Source organism: Poecile atricapillus, chromosome 1, assembly GCF_030490865.1.
Source record: "Poecile atricapillus isolate bPoeAtr1 chromosome 1, bPoeAtr1.hap1, whole genome shotgun sequence".
NCBI classification, from domain to species: domain Eukaryota; kingdom Metazoa; phylum Chordata; class Aves; order Passeriformes; family Paridae; genus Poecile; species Poecile atricapillus.
The window spans coordinates 134576676-134601150 of NC_081249.1; the positions used below are offsets into that span (position 1 = coordinate 134576676).

The 24475-nt window shown below is 50.8% G+C and overlaps 1 protein-coding gene across 1 annotated transcript; it reads left to right on the top strand.

Annotated features, from left to right (window-relative positions):
• The first annotated feature begins 6328 nt into the window (after window positions 1-6328).
• Window positions 6329-22048, top strand: CTSD (cathepsin D). Its single transcript, XM_058863475.1, has 9 exons — window positions 6329-6681; window positions 7130-7286; window positions 9518-9641; window positions 11265-11383; window positions 14869-15068; window positions 16212-16334; window positions 17483-17627; window positions 18551-18649; window positions 19292-22048. Exons 1-9 carry the CDS (start codon window positions 6620-6622, stop codon window positions 19451-19453), a joined length of 1191 nt encoding a protein of 396 aa, XP_058719458.1. The 5' UTR covers window positions 6329-6619; the 3' UTR covers window positions 19454-22048.
• Window positions 22049-24475: the final 2427 nt, after the last annotated feature.

The following is a 24475-nucleotide window of genomic DNA, read 5'->3' on the forward strand; positions in this document are numbered from 1 at the left end:
AGAAAGAGAAAGTGGTTTATAAAATGGTGGCACTGCAGGGAGGGAAGATTGGCAGGTATTTAACTGCTAATAGAGATCTGCAGTGGCAGTGTCCAAGCTGTTCAGCTTCATTGACTCCTGGCTGCAGAGGGAGATGATGCTGGAGGCTGCAGGACCTGGGTGCAGCTGCAGTGTCTGCCAAGTATGCTCCCACACCTCCCTAACCTACAAGCACCTTTGGTTATGAGCACTGAGCAAGGCATCTTTACATTTTGACCATAACCCTAAGTCACCCTGGTGGCAGTGTACCTTAAGAAATACTCAGGAGTTCTCAGGCAGAGAGGCCGAGATGCCACGTCCCACGCTGCAAAAAATTATTAACAGGCTGCTCTGCATGTAGAAGGTCAGAGGGAGGGTGTGCAAAGCTACAGACTGTGTTTGCCGACGTGCTTAAAACTGGTTTCAAGATCTTAACCCCAGGCAGTAGCACTGAAAATAGTGGCTGTGGTGGCAAGTAAAGATGGAGCTTAGGAGAAAGGTGACAATAAATTAGAATTCAGAGCCTTTGTGGAAACATTGACACAGCAGAAACTGCCCCAGGAGGTCCAGACTGACTCACCAAATCACCAGTGAGGGCTGGTTGCTTCCACTCCAAGGAAACACATTGCAACGTTTAAGCAGATCATTGGGTTGCAATGGGGTGTTGACCCTCATGTTTCTGAGCCCACACTCCTCTCAGGATCAGAAGTGTCAATTGCTTTAGTGTTTTGGTACATGGAAGAGACATGATTGTATAAATGATGGTCATCTTAGGGCAGCTTCTGCTGGAAACTAAAGGAAATAATTAAATAGCATCTAGTGCTGGCAAAGAAATGAAAATGTTGCTTGGATGTAGCTGGAGGCACTTCCCTGCATCATGATGGAACCCCCACCATCATGCCAATACCCCCCATCCCAAGCCAGGCTTACATGGGGGACAGAATCAGGAATTGCTCAAGGTGGTGGCAAGGTGAGTTGGGTCCCTGTGTTCCCCATCACATCCTGGCGTGGGTGGGGATGAATCAATACCATCATTGCCACTTACCACCCCATCCTGTCAGCCGCAGGTCACGCTGCTTTGCTGCCAGCGTCTGCCAGGATTGTTGTTGCCCATCCCTGGCAATTCAGCCTGCTGCAAAATAACTCGGGTGAGGCAAACAACATGAGATCCCTGCCCTGAGGAGCAGACAGGGCCAGCAGCCAGGGAGAGGCAGGTCCCCTCCTCCCCAAGGTGGGTGCCAGGTATGTCACTAGCCGTGGGGGAGGATGGGCCAGGGGATGACGAAGAACATCCAATGCCGAGCAGGGTCAGGAACAGGCAAGTGGTGTGGGGGTGGCAAGGATTTGGGCAGGGCCATAGAGTGCGTGGGACACAGGGACAGACAATGTCAAGCTTGGCAGCAGCCCACGGAGGCAAGGTAGTGTGTAAGTAAACCCTAGTGAAGACACCAGAGCAGCTCAGAATCTTAAAGACCTTAAGTATATTTCACTTACGAAATCCTGCCTGGGTTTTGTTTTTAAATAGCTAGGGAGAAGATGGAGAAGAAGCAAGATGTGATGAGAACACTCCGTATGACTGCTGCAAATGGCCTTGATGAGGATGAAGCCATGCTCAAGGCTCCTGCCTGTTATGACATCCATTCGTGTCACATGGCCACCAGTGAGAGACCCTCACCTGCTGGCAGGATCACGGTTTGCAGCGTGAGAGACACCAAGGGAAAAAATACCACCCAGCCTTGGCCTTTTGCGACTCCACTTAGCATTTCCCCAAGGTCACTGCAGCCCATGATGGCAGTCAGAACATGTTTAAGCAGGCTGCCGGCCAGCTGTGCCTCCAAACCAGCCCCAGGCAGCTGGCATGAATGGGCTGGGGATTGCCACCACCCATGATGCCAAGCACATCTTCCCCAGTGCCCACAGCACTGGGACACAATGGCCAGGGCCTGCATGAGTCACTTTGCTGAGCTTAGTGCAACCCCTCCTCTGCTTCTAGGTTTCCCACCACACAGAGCTGCTACTAAGCCACCTTTTAGTCTTGCTTTTGTGGGTGTTACCCTGAAAAAGGGTGTAGTTTGGGATGTGCCAGTGCCACTGCAAAACGCACCCTCACCTTGTGAATTGTACATCAGTTTAGGAAATGGTGTAGGGAGTGGGTGAAGTTCTGGCACCATGCCGGGAAAAAGTTACCACTGCTTTACTCGGGATCTCCAGGATGGTGAATCAGGCTCCACTAATGAGCTGCATCCAGTACCTTCACACCAGCACCAGCACCAGCAAAGGCAGGGTGTTTGAAACCAGACTTGCCCAGGCTTGTGCACCCGTAGGCTCTGCTCACCTCAGATGGGAGAATAGTTTTCTCTTTTAGGAATGAGCTTCAAAATCAGAAATGCATTTTCTTGAATTTGAAGATGCCCTCTAAAAATCCCACCCAAAGTTGAGCAAAAAAATAATCTGCATCTCTGAGCTGAAGCTTTCCTTGCCCTGTAGGTCAATGCAGTTCATGACATTGGTACTGCTGTGATAAATAAATTTAGGAAAAAACACTGAGGAAAGGGTGAAGGCAAACACACAGCCATATGTAAGGACAAGGAAGCCACTGTAGCAACCCTGGCAGAGGTCTGCGAAACTGCAAATGGGAGACCTGTTAGATCCCCCAAAAATAAGGCATTTGAAACTGAACATGAGGCCCTGGTAGCCAAGGAAACCAGTGGCATCCTGGCCTGTATCAAAAATACTGAGGCCAGCAGGGCTAGGGCAGTGATTGTCCCTCTGTACTGGATGCTGGTGACGCTGCATCTAGAGTCCAGTTCTGAGCTGCTCACTACTAGAAAAGTCATTGAGGTGCTGGAGCATGTCTAGACAAGGGCAACAGAGCTGGTGAAAGGTCTGGAGCACAAGTCCTATGAGGAGAGGCTGAGGGAGCTGGGGATGTTTAGCCTGGAGAAAAGGAGGCTCAGGAGAGACCTAATCACTCCCTACAACTGCCTGAAAGGGGACTACAGTGAGGTGGGGGCTTGTTTTCCCGGGTAACAGGTGACAGGATGAGAGAAAATGGCCTCAAGTTGTGCCAGGGGAGCTTCAGACTGGATATTGGAAAAATTTCTTCCCTGAAAAGGTGATCAGGCTTTGGAACAGACTGGCCAGGAGAATGGTGACATCACCATTGCCAAAGGCACTTTTTAAAAGCCATGCAAACGTGGCACTTAGGGACATGGTTTAGTGGTGGACTTGGCAGTGCTGGGATAGCGGTTGGACTCAATGATCTTGCAGGTCTTTTCCAACCTAAAGGATTCTATGTTTGTAAACTAAGCTGCATCAGGTCCCTGCCTGTGTGGCAAAGGGCAGATAGGACAGCCAGGTCTTGCAGAGACCCCAGTCTCCCAGAGCTGGGGTGCTCTTCCCAACTGGAGCTATTGGAGCTGAGTCATTTTACCCCACCTTGGGAATCCTCTCAAGCAGGCATGGAAGTTGTGAAAGCATGGCTGGGCCCCAGAGGTGTGTCACCCCACACCCACAGCTGTGGCTGCAGGGGACAATGCGCTGGTTCACCCCTTGGAGCCACAGGGGATGCAGGGGGCTAGGGAGATAGAGCAGCAAGGAAAGGGGGACATACACTGTGACAAAAATAGGAGTGAAGAGGGATAAATGACTCCATTGTGTCTCACACATTCTCTAGATGCCTCAGCCACGGGCACTCCCTGTTTGCTCCACAAACAAGGAAAAATGTGTAAAAAACCTAAGCCCAGGCTCGTGCCACTCTATCTTTTTAAGATAATACGGTGCAACTCTCATAGGCCCAGCCTATAAATACCAAGACGTGCTCCCAGCTCCTGGTTAAACATACCCACTGTACCTCTCAAGGCTTTAACATCAGGACAAACATTCCACAGAGGTGCTGGGGGAGTCTGAATGCAGAAATCCTGCCTCCTTACTGGAGCCACTGATCCCCCCAGCAAGCAGGTACTGCAGTGTCAGCTCCAGAACTGCTGGTGCAGAGACAGATTAAAAACTCAGGGAATAAGACCCCCCGTCCCTTCCCCATCCTGCAAGCACCCAGGAAAGGATCACTATTGTAACATTCCCTGACACAGCCCATTCTCCTTTTTTCCCAATAAACCATTGGAAACATGGGACATATAAGTCACTTAGAACCGCTCTAAAAGCAGCAACCCTCTTGCACTGGTATGAGAGCAGCCCTAGGTGAGGACACAAGCCTTGCTACCATGAAGCTCAAGCAAAGGCTCATTCATAACAGCAAAGCTTGTCATTAATCCCTTGGAATCAGAAAAACCCAGCCACAGCCTGGGTCCAGAGTTCTTACTCTGCTGAAGCACTTTGCTGTGCACTGTGTGATAGTACATGACAAGTATGGCATGCTGTACCCACGAGCCCAGCCCTGCACACTGGAGCCCACTCCATAGCCACGGGATTCTAGCAGAAACTGGCCAGACTGGAAACGCTCGAGGAGGAGCTACCATAGCAGCCCCAGCCTTGGGCCAAAGTGCAGGTTACCTGGCCAGCTACAGTTTCCCAGCCACTTCAAAGAGAAAGGTGGAGGGCTGGTACTTGCTCTGCCACAGGCTCTAGGAAAGCCTATAAAGGACATAGGGGACACCTGGGCCTGGTATCAGGACTGACCTTTTTGTCTGCAAAGCACATTTGTAAAGAGGTTTAGAGCCCTTTGGGAAGCTGGGTTTGCTTGGATGGGGCCACGGTTGCGCTGGTTTATGTCTGACCCACTCCTGCCCGCGAGGATCCAGGGGGATGAGATGAGGAGACCCGTGAGCTGGGGCCCGCAGCAGCAGCAGCAGCAGCAGTGATGCCTCTGGGGTCAGGCTACCGGTGCTGCAGACCCGCTATGCCTGGCCCCTTGCCCAAATGAGCCACACCGGATTTTGCTGAGTCACACAGTGCCTCCAGGCCGGGAGAGCAACAGGTTTTGCTGACTCATGGTCAGTGGCACTCAGCTTGACCACACACCCGCAGGGGCAGGAGGGAAGCAGGTGCTGGCCGAAATAACGGGACCCACCACATTCAACCAATGCCTCCAGCGATCACTCCAGAAAACCTCATCCCAATGGCAGCTGAGTCCCACAGGGAGGTGGCAGGTTTCCTGAAGCCCATCAGCTCAACCAAGATGTGGTGATTTGGAGAACTCGTGGGACAAGATACAGCCCAGGGCAGGAATACCCTCTACTCAGGATGGATCACAATTGGGAGGGTGGCATGCATGGACCCAGGGCAGCAGGATCCTGTGTGAGGCCACGGGAGGATGCAAGAGGCTTAGGGACAGAGTGTGGGAAGGAGATGGTGCAAGTGAGGTGCCAGTGGCATGACCCAGCAATTTTACAGAAGTTGCGTGAACATGAAAGTGACAGGAGAGGGACAGGAACCGCATCACAAAGCTAGGGTTCCCCCACTCCAGCAGTGTCCAGCTCATCCCCCAGGCTGCTGCTTTCCCATCGCCACGACTGGGCACAAGCAGGAGCAGAAAACAAGCGTCCTCCCAGCCCTCAAATCTTGGAAGGGAAAATGTCTGTAAATCTGATTATTGTTTTTCCATCAGGTCTCGTGGTGCTGTAGGAGCTCTGTTGGGGCAAACTGGGCAGAGATTAGCTGTGGCCTCCGGAGTTGGTGGGGTGACACCTCTGAACCCTGTTATTACATTTTGGTGGTGGTGAAGAGCCCATCTTGGTACTCCTGGATGCTCCGTCTGCACCTTGAGGAAGGGGCAGACCTCAGGGAATGAGGGTGGCCGGTGGCCCCTGGGCTCTGCCCTGCACCGGCATCGTTCTCAATGGCTGCAGGTCCACCACAGTGCATTTTGAGGGGCAACAGATATGGCTTGGCATCCCCCCCAGCCCCCCCCCACGCCTCCCAAAAAAACTGTGGCCTAGGATATGCCCGTTCCTGGGCCTGTGGCGCAGGAACGCCCAGCCTGCAGGGATTGGAGGGATGAGTGCCCTAAACTGGAGGTGTCCTGGGGCCAGGGACAAACACGGGGCTGGGGGGCTGCCATGGCCCCCCTGGGCGGGGGTGCACAATGAAACCTCTGTGGTGACAGTGGGTGGGTGGCGAGGTCCGTGAGCAGCCGAGCCCTGCGAGGGACTCGGGGTCTGCTGTCTGGGGCTGTGCGTGTGTCCTGTGTCCCCCCCCTCCCCGCTCCACTGCCTCGGGAGGAAAAAACGTCGTTTCCCGATAACCTGGAAAGAACAACAAAAAAGAAATCAACCCAGCAGAAGGAAGTCAAAGGCAATGCAGAAGGAGCACGCGCGGCCGGGCAAGCATCTCGTGACTGATTTCACGGTGTTTATTCCCCTTTCCCGGGGGTTGAGTCACGGCCCGAGTCGCCGGGGGTCAGCCCGCGGGGGCCGTGAGGCGGCGCCCCCGGCCCCGCTCTCCGCTCCCCGCCCCGGCCCGCCCTCACGTGACGCTGGTTGCAATTTTAGACCGTCAGCTGACTCCAGAAATCCGTGGAGAGGGCCCGCTCTGCCTACAAAAACAGGGACGGAAAGCAGGAGCGGCGTCGCGGCCTCGCAGCGTCGGGACCTCCAGCCTCTGACCCCTCGCCGCCACCGCCGCCAGCAGCGCCATCGCCGCCATGGGACCCCGCGGCCTCCTCCTGCTGCTCGCCCTGGCCGGGTCCTGCGCCGCTCTCATCAGGTGAGAGGAGGGGGTTCCTCAGGGGCTGCTGAGCCCCCGGCCTGGGGGCGACATGGGAAAAACACCCCCGGTGCTGCTGCAGCGGTGGCCTCCGAGCTTCTCTCACGGCCCTCCGTAGGGGGTGGCTCCCCCTCCATCTAACAAGGAGGGGAAGGTTCGGAACATACCCCGCATCCTGCGCATGGAGGGGCCTCGTCCCAGCTTCCCCTACACCCGGTGACCTCTGGCAGCCCCCCGGCCTTTCCCCCTATCCTCCAGCTTTGGGAAGAACACTGAACGCAGCACGGCGGGGGGGGATCTAGCGTAGGGTGCTGGCAGGAGCCCAGGTCTCACCCGCCTTGTACTGGAGCGTCCCCTGTTTTGAGTGGATCCCTGCTGCCCCCCTTCCCTAGGTATCCCTCCCCTACACGCCCCCTTTAACAGGTGTGCGTTTGCTGTCCCTGCATAGGATCCCCTTGACCAAGTTCCCTTCCATGCGGCGGATCCTGAGAGAGGCAGGCAGTGAGATCCCAGACATGAATGCCATCACCCAGGCCATCAAGTACAAGCTGGGCTTTGGCGAGGAGCGTAAGCCCACTCCGGAGATTTTGAAGAACTACATGGATGTGAGTAACAACCCCCTGGAAACTATCCCCTGCACTGCAGCAGACCCCAGCACAAGGTTGGACAAGTGGCTGTCAGTTGTAGGGGTACCTGTCCCAGGGGGTGGTGAGACATGCCAGCCTCCCACAGCCAGGAAGGCAAAGGAGGAAGAGATGTTGATCCTGTAGGACAGATTCATGCACCCCCATGGCTTAGTGAGTGGGTGCCAAAAGGTGTTTCCCATCATTACTAAACTAAAAATACTAATACTGGTAATTATAACAACAACAAACAACCCACTGCCACCCAAGTTGGAGCTTTTCAGTTTGTGACCTATTTCCTCTCCTCTTTGTCACTAATTAACAGTCATAAATAGGGGCTTGCTCACTTACAATCCTTCCTAGCACCTTCTGGCCATTTGGACTCTACTTCTGGCAAGACAGGGGCATAAAAATCGTGCTCCATTCCTTGAGGTGTTGGGGCATAAATGAGTCAGCACAGGATATTGGAAGAAGACTCAGGTTGGGTACTAGCTTTCTATGGGACTGGGGATGCAGGACCCTTCCTCTCACTATCCTTCATCTTCTGCACTGCCTTGGGAAAAGCCACCCTGTACCTCCACTTTCTTCTCAGCAGCTTAGGGAGCAAAGGCACCTGTGTGGTTGCAGAAAGAGAAGCCAGATAAAGGACGTGAAGTTTGCCCTTGCCCTGCTGCCAGACACGTGTAGGGTTTACTATTTCACGGTTCCTTACTGGGCAGTGTAGGATATGAGCATTAGCTGGCAGAAAAAAGCTAGGCCCAGATATTTAGGTATTAATTCAGGATATATTCCCCCTGCTGCCCTTCCCCAGGGGCTTTGTCACCCAACCAGCGCCGTCCTGTCCTGGGAAGAACCACCGGTGTTTCAGTTGGCAGTGTTGAAAGCCAGGGCAAGCGGTTGTGTCACGGTGTTGTCTCTTGAAACCACCGCTCAGACCGCTGCTCAGGGCAGCACTGTTTTCCCTTGTCATAGGGGCACCAACCCAACCTGTGGTGGCAGATAAGGGACCATTGGGTCCCTCCCAGCCTGGTTCAAAATACTTTTGCTGCCAAAGGAATTCTTGGGACAACCCCCACTAGCCAGCCCTTGGGACCCTTCATGGGTCTATGTATGTGACAAACAGAGCCCATGTACCAGGGATTAATTTTCAAGCAGTTACAGAACCACTGGAAGCAAGTGCTGCCTCCCCATTATGGCTAATTGCAATGTTGCAATGGATTGTTAATTACTTAGTGAGCAAGCCTTGCAAACTAAGCGCACAGGAGGTGAACAGCTTTGATAATCCTGTTTTCTTTCCTCCCCCTGCCCCCCACCCTTAATTAAGTACACAGGGGGTTTTGGAAAGGCTACTGACTTTTCGTGCTATCAGCCTTCTTTTCAGAATCAGCTGCTCCCTGCCTGTTTGGGAGGACTGGGGAGAAACGAGTCCATGTATCACCTGCCTAGCATTCTCCATTCATCTCCTCTGTGGAGAGAGAGATACCTTGCCAACAACTCAGCCATTCAGGTTTCTTCCAGTACCAGCAGAAATGTAGTCTCAGAGCAAAGGGGTATCCATCAGATACCTGTGCTGTAGGGACTTCTCCCAGTCTTTCACCCTGGAGGCCTAAATCCATCTCTGCTGGATTCTCATGCTCTTTGTTCCCACCCCTCCTCCAGTCTTCCAGTTCTTGAGACTGAGCATTTGTTTATTCCCATCCCATTCCTGGAGCTCACCAGCAAACACCAAAACTCCCAGAAGCTGTACTTCCACCTGCAGTGGGCAGTGCTGCTGCTCGCTGCAGCCCACAGTTTCTCTGTGAACCCACGAGCAAAGCAGCTTCCCAGCCAGTTTCAGCTTTTCAATAACGCAGGTGTTTTGCTTGGCTTCCTTCCATGGTTTTTTCTCATCCTTGTAGTGAACTGCATGCTAGCCTGCAGACCATCCCCTTTCTCTTCTTCCCTTCTTCCTGCCCCATATTTCCTCCCCCTCACACACCCATCTCACTTGTCCTGGATTTATCCTTTTCACACCCGATGTAATGAGCTGTGAACACTGAAGGGGAAACTCCCTTCCAGAGGACAAAGGCTGGGAACCCATCAGTGCCAAAAGCAAGAGGAGGGCAACATCTAGATAAGAAGCTGATCCTCTATTCAACCCTAAGAGATTTTTTGGGTTTTAATCACAGCTTTTAGCCAGCTGCCTCTGCTCATGGCTCCCTTCTGCTTTGCAGGCCCAATATTTCGGTGCGATCGGTATCGGAACACCTCCCCAGAATTTCACCGTGATCTTTGACACTGGCTCCTCCAACCTCTGGGTGCCATCCGTGCACTGCTCCATGTTGGACATCGCCTGCAGTAAGTGTCATGGGTGCCAGAAACTGCTAAGCATCTTCTCCTTCCCTGCAGAATGCAGAGCCTTACACTGAGAGAGGAGAAACTGAGGCAGCAACATGAAAAGACTTGCCAGAGGTTGATGGGCTTTTTAGGGTCAGAGCTGGAAATACAATCCCAGCTTCCTGCATTCATCCTTCATTAGTCCTTTCCTGGGTTTTTTCTTTTCCAAGTAACCATACAGGCCAAATCTCCAACAGCTTCAGCCCTACAACAGGGGAGCAGCATCATCAGTTGTGATGTTTCTCCCCAAATTATAGACCAATGCTGCTGCTCTCCCATTGCGCAAGGCTGACTTTTTTAAAGTCAGTCTCTTGCCAGATCTGATATAAACTGTCCTAGTTTCTGGTTTATTGCTGCACAGAGCATGTGTGTGCATGTTTATGGTGTTATAATTAACGAGAGACAGGTAGGCACAATGAAATGAGAATGTCTTAGTGACTACGAGTGGTTTTTTTATTCTGTGATGTTCCTATGCAATAAACTTCCACATCTGAGGATGTCAAACCTGGCTATGGCAAAATGCTATTTAAAAGTCACTGGTTGTGCTGCTTAAGCAAAGTGGAGAAACCTGTGGAGTCAACAAATGCAACCATGAAAGGCATTCCACAGTGCTCATTGGGAGTAGAGTGGAAATTTGGACTTCTTGTAGACTGATCTTTTTGCATATGTGAAACAAGCTTTAGGACACTGACAGGGTGGTGAGGTCCAGACCTGGTATACTTAGGGGTTCCTGATTTGTAGCAGGAAGATGGTTTCTCAAGCCAGGGCCTTGTGAGATGCTGGGACCAAAGGGCTCATTTTATGAATATACAAGGAGCTTAAGCTCCTGCCAGACTGGAATCCAAACTGGGACCCAGACAGCCTAGCTGGAAACCTCCTTGTGTAGCGCTGTCACTTTGTGTAGGGCTTGGCTGGTTCATCCTCAGCTGCTGTCTGCACCACTCAGCAAGCAGCCATGGGACTGTGCTGGCCAGCTCGTGACTCGGGAGGAGTCTGGGGAGGAGGAATCTGCCTGCTCATAAAACCAGGGATATCCTACACCTCCCAACCCAGCCAAGGGGAAAAGCAGCTTAGACTAGGGGAAAGCCCTTCTTCTCGTCAAATAAAGAAATATTTTGAATTCTTTCAAATTCTAAAAACACTAAAATTACTAAAAACAATGTATGAAAAATTTCCAGCTACTCCTAGTAAAAGAAACAGGTGAGTCCATGAGGTGAAAATGTTCATGCCCAGAGCAGACTGTATTTAAAGCCAGCCTGGTTCTCCATAGCGTGCGGAGGGATACATTTTGCTCTGCTGACTAACACACCACACCAGCCACATAACCTCTAGGCTTTTAATACCCAGCGTCCAAATCGGATTTAGCAGCCTGAATTGGATCTGCCCACCTAATTCCCCAGGCACTGGAAATGCTTTGTTAAGCAGACTGAGCTTGGCAAGCCCTGAGTTCAGGCCTACCTTCACATGACTGAGTGTCCATTTGTCCAGATAAGCTGGATGGTGTGGGGTGAGGTATTAGGGAACCATTGGTATGAAGGAGCACTAATGCTGTGTGTCCCCTTGTGTCCCCCTTCCCAACTGCAGTGGTGCACCACAAGTACGACTCCGCTAAATCCAGCACCTATGTGAAGAACGGCACCAAGTTTGCCATCCACTACGGGACAGGGAGCCTTTCCGGGTTCCTCAGCCAAGACGTGGTCACGGTGAGTTATGACTGCCCCTGCCCTTTGCTGCCCCAGATTGCTTTCACTAGAGTGCTCAGAGCTACTAGATTTCAATGGGTCTCTTTCTTGAGTGTCCTACTCCTATAGAACATTCTTCAGAGCTGTTTCCGAGTCCTTTGAAATGACATGGTAATGATGACTGTTAAGGTAGCAATAACCATGGCAGGCTGAGAAGGGAGAAGGCATTAGTCTGCAGGTCAGCAGGCTGGGAGTGGAGACTGCTCACATGGTACACCACTGCACAGACTGCTGGTGGTGCCCAGCTTGTTCTTGGCCAATATCCACACATTAGTGGATGCCCACATGGGCAGCTGCCCAAACACAGACCAGAAAAGGTCTCTTTACTGCCCCATCCTGGTCTCACATTAAGAACTGGTGCTTATGCTTGTAAAGGCTGGGTAACAACCCAGGGGGAGGTTCCCCAGCAGTATTCAGTGTGCAGCTTGAGTTAACTGGGCAGTGGTTGCTTCACAGTTTGCCTTTCAGCAAGCAAAAGCAGAGCTTTCTGTCCCGTGAAGGACAAGTGCCTTTCATGACTTCCTTCCAGGTACAGATGCTTGGGAGAGTTTGCCAGCTGCCAAACGTCAGGGGTGCATGTGCTGTCAGCTTACTTGCTCTCCTGGCAGGGATAAGAGCATATGTTTGCTTTGCAGGGGGGGAGAAACAAAGCAAAAGTTTTGAATAAGCACATGAATCTGGGGATTTGGAGGTTTCTGTTTAGGTTCAGCTGAAAAGTATTGGCTTACCAATTTCATCAGAATCAAAAGAAAAGTATCCAGGAGAAGATTAAAGTGTGTGACTCTTGCAAGATGTACTCTTTAGCCCGTCCTTACAGCACGAAGATTTCAGGCTAGCCTAGAAGCATCAGCTGTTGCTATGCTTCTCCAAAGATGCAGCAAGGCAAACAGCAAACTTCATTGTCATTAGAAAGTATGGGCTTAATGCAAGGGCTGGAATGAGTCAGAAAGAAAATTACTATTTTTTCTCTTTTTTTGGTTTGTAATTGTCACCCTAGTGCCTGTTTGCTAATTAGCTCTCTACTTCCCGGCAGCTCAGAGGAAGGATTTTCTGCCTCAGTTTGTTCAGGAAGTGAGGATGGCTCTTGTCAGACACAGCTTGTGGCATTTGGTTTCTGTCTGCAGAGAAGCAAGAGAAGCCTCTTGCATGGAGCTGAGCAGTGTCCCACTTGTAGTAGGCAGGAGCAGGGTTGACTCTGAGGGTCAGGGACCTTCATCTTGGACACCAGGATGCCTCCTCTGATACACAACATGTTGTAGGCAAGCTCCCAGTCAGGTATAGTCATGAAAGAAAGACACTGAAATAACCTCCAGCGTGACCCTCTTGGCTCCAGTCATTCTGGTGGGTGGAAGCAGCCACAGCAGCCTCTGGTAGCACTGATATCTGACCAGAAGATGCTTGTTGGCAGGTAGTCCAGAGTCCCTCAGCCCTAATATTTTTTTGAGAGGGTGATGAGCTCATGTCAGATATCCTCTCTGTGGATTCTGTGGAGGAGTGATGCCCTGTAGTGCCTGCAGTGCTTCTTGCTTTCCAAAGAGCAGCGGTTCAGCCAGCCCTCTGCTGCTCAGGCATCTCATCTCTTTATCACAGCCCAACCTTGGGATGTCCTTCAAAGACAGCAGAGGAAACTTAGCTGGCCACAGGGCACAAAGTCTCTCCCATGACTGCAGTGCAGATACACTGCACAGGACAGTACTATCCTTGCCTCTCCCTTGTGCCTCTGCACCCCAAGCCCTGGTGCAAGATGTGCCAGAGGCCCTCACCTCTTGGTCTGCCTTTGCCGCCAGTGCTTAACTGCTGGCTGAGGCCACTAACAAGGAGACCAGGCGAGCTGTGGAGTGCTGACACCCATCTGCAAAGTGCTGGAGAGTGGCCACCGCACGGCCATCCACTAGTCATGATTTTTGGTTGCTCTGTGTTGGGGCGAGAGCCAGCCAGGAGACAGAGGCAAAGGATCTGTCACCTGGCAGGAGCACTCTGCTAAAGATGGTCTTGGGTTTCAGCCCTGCTGAGGACCAAGCACAGGCAGGGTCTGTTGAGAATCCATGACTGGGCAGAAATCTGCCTTCCCCTTGGGATGTGCAAGCAGAGCAATATTCAAACAAACCTGACACTCAGTGTTATCAGTCCATTGCATTTTACTTTTTTTCAAGTAGAAGCTTCATTGAATTTTCTGAGCTGCTGAGGACCAGCAGTGCTGAGGGGTGGCTTTTGTAAACTTGGAGCATACAACTGGGGCAGGCGCTGGCGAGCAGATGCGCTGCCACGCGCTCTTTCCCCCCGCATCCTGCCCTGTGGCTTTTAGCTTTCGCAAGGCTCGATCGCCCTTTCCTAGTGCAATCCTCCAATACCATTAAAGGCAGCACTGCTGTCCCAGCCTTGCACTGTCTAACCCTGGGGGGATATTAGTAATTTGCAGGGATCGTTATCTGCCATCAGGTAGGAGAGGCCAGCTTGTCAGTCCAGCCTGGCTCACTACAGGGCTGCTAGCTGCAGGCTGAGAGGCTGAAATTGTCCTAGCAAGGATGCTAAAATTGCCTGTGGTCATCCAGAAGCTTACAAGCCTCCTGAACTGCTAGACCCAGAAGCCAGCAGATGCATCCTGCTCCCCATCAGCAGAGCTGTCTTCCTTTCTCTGATCATCTTCTTTGTGGGGATTTTCCCTTGGAATGCATTTCAGCTTTCCAGTGGGGAGTGCCAGTCCTTCTCATGGCTGGCAAGGGAGGTGACCTTTGAATTCTCAGTACTCTGCTTGCTATTTTCGTGCTTCAGGCTCAACCTCGCTTTCTTGGCTGGGTCTTCTCCCCTGTCATGGGAGGTCTGTGCGGGCTGGTGGCTCTTCCAAGAGATTCAGCAATATCCTGGGGATGTTTCCTATGTAGGGGAGGTCACAGGGGTGGTGGGCAGAGGTGAGAGGGATTTGTGCTTCCAACCGAGGATGGGTGCAGCACCCAAGGAGGCAGGATACACAGATCGCTTAGAAGATGTCCAGAGTGGGGAGGAGGATTAAAGGCACAGCACAAGAGCTTTTCAGACTGGGAGGAAATAATGAAGTAGGTGATAGGGGGGGAGATGTAGGAGGGGAAAATGGATATGGGTCCTCTGTGCAAAGAGGAGGGGCTGCAGAACAGCAAGGCCAGTGCTGGGACATTGCAAAAGGCTAAAGGGATTCTCCTGCCCTTAGAAGGACTGGGCTTTGCAGGGACTCGGGAGGTTCCACTGAGCCAGAGTTGCCAGTCTCTTCCCCTGACAAGAGTGGCACTAGGGTGCCTGGTTTCTGCAGCTGCCTAGAAATGCAATGGTGAAAGCAGGCAGGAGCGTGGCAGCACATTGAGGGATGGGCTGCAGCTGCAGCCTGTGTTCAGTGAGGTTCTGTTACCACCCAGGTCCCATGAGTCAGTGTTCTTTACAATCTGCTTTTCCTTTTCCTCCCCATCTCCCCACAGCTTGGTGACTTGAAAATCCTGGATCAGACCTTTGGGGAGGCCACAAAGCAGCCAGGCATGACATTCATCGCTGCCAAGTTTGATGGCATCCTGGGCCTGGCATTCCCAAAGATCTCTGTGGAGGGCGCCGAGCCTTTCTTCGATAACATCATGAAACAGAAGCTGGTCGAAAAAAATATGTTCTCTTTCTACCTAAACAGGTAGCATTTGGTTTGGTGGCACACCTCTGGTTGTGAGGGCAAGCCCAGTGGGCTTTTCTCTGGTTCCCAGTAGCACCTCTTGTCATCTGCTGTTTTACACTCTAGACAACACTTCCCAGTTGGGAAAGGCACAGGAAGTTTTGCTTGCAGGAGCAGTCAGGCCAAAATCTCTTATGTTTGCTGCTCTGAAGTAAGAAGGAGGGAAGTAGAAATGCAGTTCTTTTACTGATAAAAACCTGGATGGATCTGTGACCAGATTTCTTAACTGATGAATAGACAGATGAAAGAGAAATAAAAATAAACAGGGCTGTGATCATGAGATTGCTGCTAGTGCAGTCCCCTTTAGAGAGGTAAACAGCCCCAGTCTGCTGCCAAAATCTGTAAGCCATGTTGTCACCACCATGTTGCCTTGCCGGCAAAGGTGCCTCCCCATCAGTCATCACTAATGAGGGGGCTAATGCTCTCTCACCACCCTGGGAAATCTGCCTCTGCAGCTGCCAGCACCTTCCCACCCACTGCTGCTCCCCCCTGGACACCCCGTCACTTTCCTGGCACCACAGCAGCGACTCTGAACTACTTCAGCCCAAAAAGTAGCATGCCAAGAGCAGGGAGGGCAGAGAGGGCTGCTGCTGGCCATTCAAGCACCAGCCCTCCCCCATCACCATATTTCTTCCCATCTGCTCAGCAGTGAGCTCTTAGCTGATGGTAACCTTGAGGATTCACTCCAAGGCTGCTGATTGGCAGAGTTGAGTGCAGATAACCTAACCCTGCATCAGCTGTGTCCAGCCCTTCACGGGCACTTTTTACAAGCTGATTTAGGAAGTCCCTGTATCAGTGCTCAGTTCCCCTTTTCCATCCCCTTTCCCTGCCACGAGTTTCTTTGGGCTTCTGTGAGAAGGTACCAGGTGGAAAGCTGCAAGATGGTTTGGTTGGGCCAAAATACTCCCATTTCCCCATCCCAGCCTATCTCACATTATCTGTCCTTATATTGACATGACATAGCATGACATAAGTTATCTGTCTCCAGTACTGTTAATGCTATGCTTCACCTCCAAGCCCCCCAGCAGGTATTTTGAGGGGCACTTGAAGCAGGTTGTTCTCACCCTACCTTTGATGTTCACAGGTTTGGGTATTGTTTTTCAGAGATCCCTCTGGTGAGCCTGGTGGTGAGATGGTCCTGGGAGGCACCGACCCCAAGTATTACAAGGGCGAGTTCAGCTGGTTTAATGTCACACGCAAGGCCTACTGGCAGATACACATGGATTCGTAAGTTCCCCATCCACCTGACTACATGTGTGGGGTCACATGTGCAGACAACACACGCCTGAGGCTTGGATGAGATCCTCCTCAAAAAGGAATCATCCTTGCAACACATCCACACCAAAAAAAGCAGATTAAATCACACCCTAGGGCTGGGTTGTTTGTCGCTGGAAGGAGACGAAAGGCAGAAGCCGTACGAAGATGTTTTGCAAAATACTTTCCTTTTGTTTATGACCTTTGACCCTTTAAAGGAGGCCTGCTGCCTCCTTGCAAAGTGGAGAAAAATGCCATCGTGTTCCCCTTGCAGGCAGAGCGACCTCCATGGATCAAACCCCAGTTTTGCTCAGCTCTCATCAAGGCCTGAGCTGCATAGCTGTCCTGCACACAGCTCCGGAGGAGCAGGATGAGGCCTCAGGAAGCCAGCCCTTGACTGAAGGGCACGGCACAGCAATCAGTGCGCATTGTTGGAGGCAGAGGGGAGGAGAGCAGGCTGAGCTGACGGCCGCCAGCCCCACAGTCTATTCTGAGCTCTCCCACGTGATGGGAACTTAAAAGTGGCCTGTGATCAGAGTGTGTCCTTTTCCTGGGAATTGCATCCCTCCCCAGCACGGTGTTTTAGTTCTCATTTTCCCCCAGAGCTGCAGCGTTGGCAAAGCATGGCAGACCCTTGGCTAGAAGGCTTTGTCTTTCTGCACTGCTGTGAAATGTGATGTGGGTGAGGAAGCCAAGCAGCTCCAGGCTTGCCTTTTCTTTGCACAGGAACCCTTCCTTTGCTCATGGCTGTCACACCACCCCTTTAACCCTTTGTTTTCCTGCAGTAGCACAGGCCATAAAAGTCCATAATTCATTGTCCTTAGTTCTCTCCCATGTCCATTAGCTGCAGCACTAGCTCTGGAGTGCAGGTAGCAGGCAGGGTACACAGGCAGCATCCAGGCTCTCTGCAGAAATGTAGTTACACTTAAAGGCACCTACTCAGTCACGAGCAGACAACAGGGATCCAGGGGGTCTGCGCATTGAGTTGGTGCTGCATCAGTGTTTCTGGGCATCTGTCCTTCCTGTCTCACAGCCCTCCCTTGCCTGCCTGCGTACTGCTTCCTGCAGCCTTCACTGGGAGGCCTTGAAGGGTTGTCTAATGTCTGGGTATCTCTCCCCAGGGTGGATGTTGCCAACGGGCTGACCGTGTGTCAGGGGGGCTGTGAGGCCATCGTGGACACGGGAACCTCACTCATCACTGGCCCCACCAAAGAAGTGAAGAAGATACAGCAGGCCATTGGTGCAAAACCACTCATAAAAGGCGAGGTGAGGCCAGGCCGGAAATGTGGGGTCTCTAGCCATCACATCTGTGCTTACACCCTACTTTGTACCCAGATGCTTGTTGAAACCCTAGTCTTCTGCTCCCTCTGATCTTTGTTCCCAGCTGTTGCTCCTGGAAAAGCCACTGGCACAGCAGGGACCCCTTCATTTTTTGACCCTGGGGAGCATTCATTACCTTACTTGTGCTCACGGTAGAAAGCCCAGGTCCCATGAACTTTGGGAAGCTTTGAGTCACCTCTGCCACCCATGTCTGGGAGGTGGAAGAGAAGGGATCTGAGTTGCAGCTGAGACAAAGGATTCATATTAATGTGAGTCCAGAGACACTTTAGTAAAAGTATATTTCATGCAAATGGCAACCTTTTTCCTACCATCAAAGCTAATCTCACAAGACTCTCTCCCCTCCCTAAAATTGTAGAAGAATATAGATTATGAAGACCTTGTAGAAAACAATGGCCTGCTCTGAAAGCCCTCCCAGATCAGGTCCATGAGCATTTGTCCGGAATTTCTGCAGTGTCAGAGACTCCAAGCTGCAGCAACAGTTGGCTTACACCTGCCATCATCCCCAAGACTTGCCATTGTTAATGAAACAGGCTTTGTCTGTGTACCAAGCCACAGCTGCCACTCCTCTGGTAAAAACCCCCGACCATGCCACGTCAGCTGTGGCAGCCTGGGAATCAGCAGAGTAAAAAGCTGAATCCAACATCCTTTGGCTCCATGTCTATCCATAAAGCCCTCTTGCCCCTCATCTTGGAGCCTTAGGCAGGGAGCAGCCTACTTACCCCAGCTCGAGCTTCTGCACCCTGAGATGAGCTGGTTTTAGGGAAAACCACAGCAAAGATGTGACTGTGCTCAAGGAAGACTGGGAGTGGAGGAAGTCCAAACTAAAGCTTTTACTGTTGCAATTTCAGTACATGGTCCCCTGTGAAAAAGTGCCAACATTGCCTAACATCACAATGACACTAGGAGGGAAACCCTTCGTCCTCACAGGAAATGAGTATATCCTCAAGGTATGTTCAGGCAGATTTTTCCTGCCTTATGCTTCTTCCCCAGGGCCTGGCTTTTGCTTCCACTGCACCAAAACACAAGATCAGCCAAAGCAGTGCTGGAGCTGGTGCTCAGGAAGAAGTCTGAAAGGTTGGGGTGTCAGGGTGGTGGCAGTGCAGATGCATCCAAGTAACCTCATCAAAGTCTCACAGGAATAAGACCCTCTGCATAATGCTCGTAGGGGATAGCAGGATGGTTAAGAAAGGGGAAGCAAACTTGAATCACTTTCTTCAAACATTTAGCTCTTTTCTGCTGCAGTCTGGTGCCATGAGGCCAGCCTTATTATAGCAGAGGCCACCAAGCCACTTAAGCCATCAGAATCAACTTGTAAGGACCATCTTGTGCAATGGCTCTAATTCAGAGCTGTGTGAGCTGGGAGGTTTATGGTCACGTGCAGCTTTGCTTGATGCTTTAGTGCTTAAGAGGGAGGGGGAGCTGGGTCTGGAGTTGTAAAAGGGGTGGGTTGGGAGTCACTTTTGCAATCTGTGGTTCTCAGTCTGGGAGAGGCCGAAGCAAAGGCAGCCTTGCAGGTGCTCTTGCCAAGCCTGCAAGGTTGAGGGAAAGGAATGACCTGCTTAAATTGAAGCTCTCACTCTTCTTTCTAGATTGGTGCACAAGGAGAGACTTTATGCATGAGTGGCTTTTCAGGCCTGGATATCCCACCCCCTGGGGGCCCACTCTGGATCCTGGGAGATGTCTTTATTGGACCCTACTACTCCGCCTTTGACCGTGATAACAACCGCGTTGGCTTTGCCCCAAGTGCCTAAACATCTGACGCCCACTGCCTCTGCCACACACACACTTAAACATACACACACACACACACACGGGAGCTGTAGAGAAAGGTTACCAGTATTAGAAACCCAGTGAGTGGAAAGGAGAAAAAAAAAAAAAAAAAGAAAAAGAAATGAAACTAGATTTAAAATTACATGGAAAATAGTCATTAGTGCCCTGCTAGCTACTTTTTCCACTCTATTGAGTAAGTGGTGCTGGGAGGTCTCTAGCTGACAACTCCAGCTGGAGTAGTCCCTTGCTTTACTGCTATGTCTTCCAGTAGTTCTTTTTGAGAATGATTCTCAGAGCTGAACAAGGCCCTCTTACATCTCCCAGCGGTGGTGTCCTTCCTGGGACAGGGTGGGCAGCTGGCAGAAGCCAGCCCCTGGCACGTCTGTTCATGCAGAGAGGCTGTGCTACTGCTCTTGGGTTCATCTTTTGTGCTGGGGGAAAGGGACTAGGGAAGGCTGTCTTGCACATTAGTTCTTACTGCTTTTTCACTCATGAAGTGGGGGAGTGGACATCCCGGGAGAATCTGTCTTTATGACCCCCTCCTTGATAGGTGGAGGCAGTGACCAGTAGGTCATTTCTCAAGGAGCTTGGTCATAGGAGAGCGTGTCTTGGGCTGCAGTGATAGGGAAGCACAGTATTGTGCCCAGGGGATGAGTTTCAGAGCCTGAGGGCTGTGGTTCTGTTTAGTGATGGCATTAGTGAGAGAACTGGGATGTATAGTGTCCACATGCCTGACATAATGGGACAAGAGTTTGTAGGGGGGCTCTAGCCATGGAACTTTTCAATCAGAATGAATATTAAGGGGGTCAAGATAGGTTATAATAGAGGTTACTTGAAATCAGGGCCATGAAGGTACAGCCTTCTGCTGAGCGAAGTCATGTGGCACAAGTTCTCTTGAGTTCAGTGACCTTCTTCCAGGTTCTCCAAACAGCAAATCTTCCCAGCTTCGACCACAGCCAGTGAGAATAATGTTTCCTGAAGCAGCTAAGTGATCTACAAGCTGAAATCATACTGGCACTATCTGACTGTCCACCACATAGGAGCTTTTGGAAACATGGTTAAAATCGTTTTGAACTGCCCAAAACTCAAGAGACAGTTGGCAGAGTCAGCAGACCTCCTGGGCAGGAGGATGCCATGGCAGCTGCTAGACTTGCATTCACTTTCCCTGCTGCCCTGTCCCAAAATCCAGCTGCCTTTAGCACCCTCTGTACCTGCTTTCTGCTTTACTAACACTGCTGAGCTCTGTTCATGTCCAGCTGTGTTGCAGAGAGAGTGAGGCACAATCCTGCTTTGGATTTAGCTGATTTAGCTGTGCACACAGATCCTCCCAGAGAGCCAGGATCTGTGCGTGTGGAGCCACTTGCTGGGCTGTCACTGGTAGGCAAACACTGGTGGAGCTGGGAGGATGATAAAATGAGTTTTAAGCAGTACTGGAAAGCGGAAGAGAGCCTGCCAAGAATCCCAGCCCTTGTACTGGGAGTAAAAGACTCTTCATTTTCCCAGTGTGCTGGATCAGGTCCTGAGATTAAGGGTGTGGCAGCAGATAAGGAGCAAAGCTTTGAGTGACAAAAGGATAAGATCAGCAGCGGCCATGACCCCAGACTAGGCTAAACAGATGGCAAAATCCTGGCTACCGAAAATTCACTGAATCCTGCCAGCACTAGCGGTGGGGCCAGGAAATTTTTTGAGAAAGGTCTTTGGGCATTGAGTGAATAGATGGTTTTGCCCAGTGAAGTAAGTTTGGCATTATAACCATGCTTCCTCTTAGAGGGGTCTGGCATGGACAGTGGGGACAGGCATAGGCACACATGCACTGTCCCCTACAACCCCAGATGTGACAAATGCTGCTCCCAAAGCTTCTGCCACCTCATAATCTTCACCTGGAGCTCCACATCTGGACACCAAAGGACATATGTTTTAGACTGGCCAGAGAACAATAGCATGTTACCAAAAAAAAAATAAAAAATCTTCAGTAGCTGCTCCAAAATTAGCAAATATTCAGCACCTCTACAGAAATCTTCAGTTTCACACCAGTGAAGTGCCCAGAGCTCCTCCAAGTTCTGCTACACTGTTTCCCAGCCGCAGGATTCCTTCAGCATGGGGAGGCAGAGTTCACCTCTAGAGTACCTGTTGAATAGACCTGATGTGAGGGGGGAAGCTTGACATGGACCTGGCAGTGGCTTTTGAACATCTTCAGCATCAGATTTAAGTGGGATGTGCAGCACAGCCCCAGACAGAGCCCTTGGGCCATGGCTGTGCTGGGTGTGCACTGCCTCCCTCTGCCTGTGTGGTCTTGGTACAGTAACTCCAGGTGGGCTGGTGTCTGTCACAGGCAGGAGGCAGCTGCCTGGAGAAAGCATGGCTCAGAGTGATGCCCTGAGTGACGCACTGTAGGATAGGCTGGAGGACCAGTTCACTGCAGTCTTCCCTGAATGGGTCTCCTCCCCTTGTTCTTTTATTTGCATTTTTAAACCCATCTCTAATCGTGTGATTGGTTTTTTAAAATTATTTTGCTGTCAGAATTAATTGTCTCTTCATAGAAAATTGAAAAGAAAATACAGTATTTTCCCCTTTAACTCTGAGAGTGGTCTTTCCTTTTGCACTTTGAGATGCCAAACTCTTTGTGCGTGTGCAGAGACTGTGTCTCCCCAACCTATTGTCCCTGGACATCTGGTTGCTCTCTCTCCTGTGTGTTTCAGAAGGGCTCCTCCCCTTCTGTCTGATAAGGAAACATGCTAGGACCCCGTTGGATTTGTCTTTTTCAATCGATTAAAACATAACTCAGCCTCTGCAAGGTGAGAGGACAGTACTGCCTGGCTGAGCCAGCACCACTGGGGCAGCGGGCACTCCCAGCATCCCTGCTAGCCCACAGCCTTCTCCTGGGGCCACACCTCCCCCTCTGAGTATTGCAACGGGTAGTCCATTAACAGGGAACTTAGGCTGTTCCCGTCTGACTGGTCCCCCTGTCTGGACCAGCTAGAACAAGCTCCTGCTTAGGATTAGAATAAGTTCCTGTTTAGGACTGGGAATGGTCCTGTAGTAGCCAAAGTGGAACTTCAGTTTCTAAGTTTGACCTAAAATCAACTAAGGTGTGAAGTCTGGGGAAGTTCCAGAGCCCAGTGATGAACGTGGTGTAGGAAAAATCCATCCCTCTTGCCTAGCTGTGTAATTTTTAGTCTTAGCACTTCTGTATGGGAGCTGGGGACTCTGAAGCGGAATGAAGGCCCCATGTGCCAGGTGGAAGATAAGAGCTAATCCCTACTTTGAAAAAAGCGTCATCTACATAAGCAAGATGGATGCAGCCAAGTCCCATCCCATCTTCTGAGTGCAGATCTAAGCATACAGCTTAGCTGATTTCCCTACTGGAATGTCCTGAGCCTCTGTTCCCCCAGGATGCTTAAATTCCCCAATCAGCTGTTCTCCTATGTTAAAGAGATGGATTTAACCCAAAAGGGCTGGCTGGATCCTGAAAACCAATCATGCAGCCCACTGTTCCTCAATAGCCTAAGGGGAGAACAAGTCATCTGCTGACAAATATTTATTGACAGGAATATGAGGGCCCTGTTTCTGCTGGGGGGATTCTGCCTAAGTCTTCAATCAGCCTTGTGTGCTGAACGTTACATCCCAGTGGGAACAATCACAGCCTTGACCTTGGCCAAGAGCAGGAGAAGCCAAGAGCCAGAATTGCCCACCCATGCTTTTCCAGCAGGGAGCAAAGCACGCCCTGCCCCGGGAGCAGCCTGAATGCAGCCCCAAACTATCTTGCCCAGAAAGTCCTCAGGTTTACTTCAGCCCCCTGTTTACTGCACCATCTCTGCAGAACTCCATGCACGTGACAATTTGCTATTTCACTCTTCATTAAATGTCTCCATTGATACAAAGAACATCAATTTTTTCATTACATGTCCCCTTAAGTAGGGGGCACTGACCCCTAGGGCTGTCTTCATGGACCTGATCCATCTTCCAAGTAATTCTGCTTAGGGCTTTACCCAGAGCCCATTAACACAAGGACCTGCCCAGGGAGAGGGAAGATGAGACCCCTCGCTTATGGAGATGACTTGCTCATCTGGTTGGCTCAGCAATTTGTTCATTTGGGAAACTATTTTTACTCACCATGAATGACTAAGCACATCGTTTTGGGGGCTGATGGCTTTTCCTTTTTCCGCTCTTTCTTGGATATATTTATTTTTAGGTTTCTTTGGGAGGGAAGAGAAGCGGAGTGCAGAATGAAAGCTTAGAGTACAGGAGACAGAGATCAAGGGAGAGTGGGAAGATTGGATTTACCCCTCCGAGTCTCAGGCTGCCTTACTGCTTATGGAACTTAGCCACCCATTGAGGAATTTTATAGGTAAAATAGGAAAAGAGCATTCAGGAGGCTGTGGACTTTTTCCTTCAGAAATAAAAAAAAAGCAGGGTCAGGTTCTACTAATGGTTTTCTGAAGAGCTTCAGTAGGATTTGAGATGGAAGATTTTCTCACAGCGCTTGATTATGCTACAGCCCACATGTTTCTAACGTGATTATGGGATAATTGCTTTGGGGCAGGAAGCATCCTTCTGTTCTGTTTGTCCCGTGCTTAGCACAAGGGGAAGCCAGCCTTGATGCCACAATAATGCAGGCAATTATTCATATTCACCCCACCTTTTATTTGAAAGGTAAGTAGTCCTAGACCATGTGGTTGAGGGCATGCATGCATGACCTTTGAATATCCCCAGGAAATTGGAGGAGAGTTAAAATAATGCAGAATATTGAGTGGTTTTATTCTTCCCATTTTTTTATGTCAGTTCCCTGGGTCACATGAATGGTTTTTGAACCAGTGATGCTGCATATATGCCACTGTGGTCCACGTAATAAAACTCCCACCTCTCACACTTAACATGGAGGAATATGATGAATCACTCACCCAAAGACCAAAAAGTGTTCTGCAAACTGTAGGGATGACCTGGTACCTGGAGAAGAGGAAAAGTAGCCATTCAACCTCCCTGACCTTTCAGTCCTATTCATA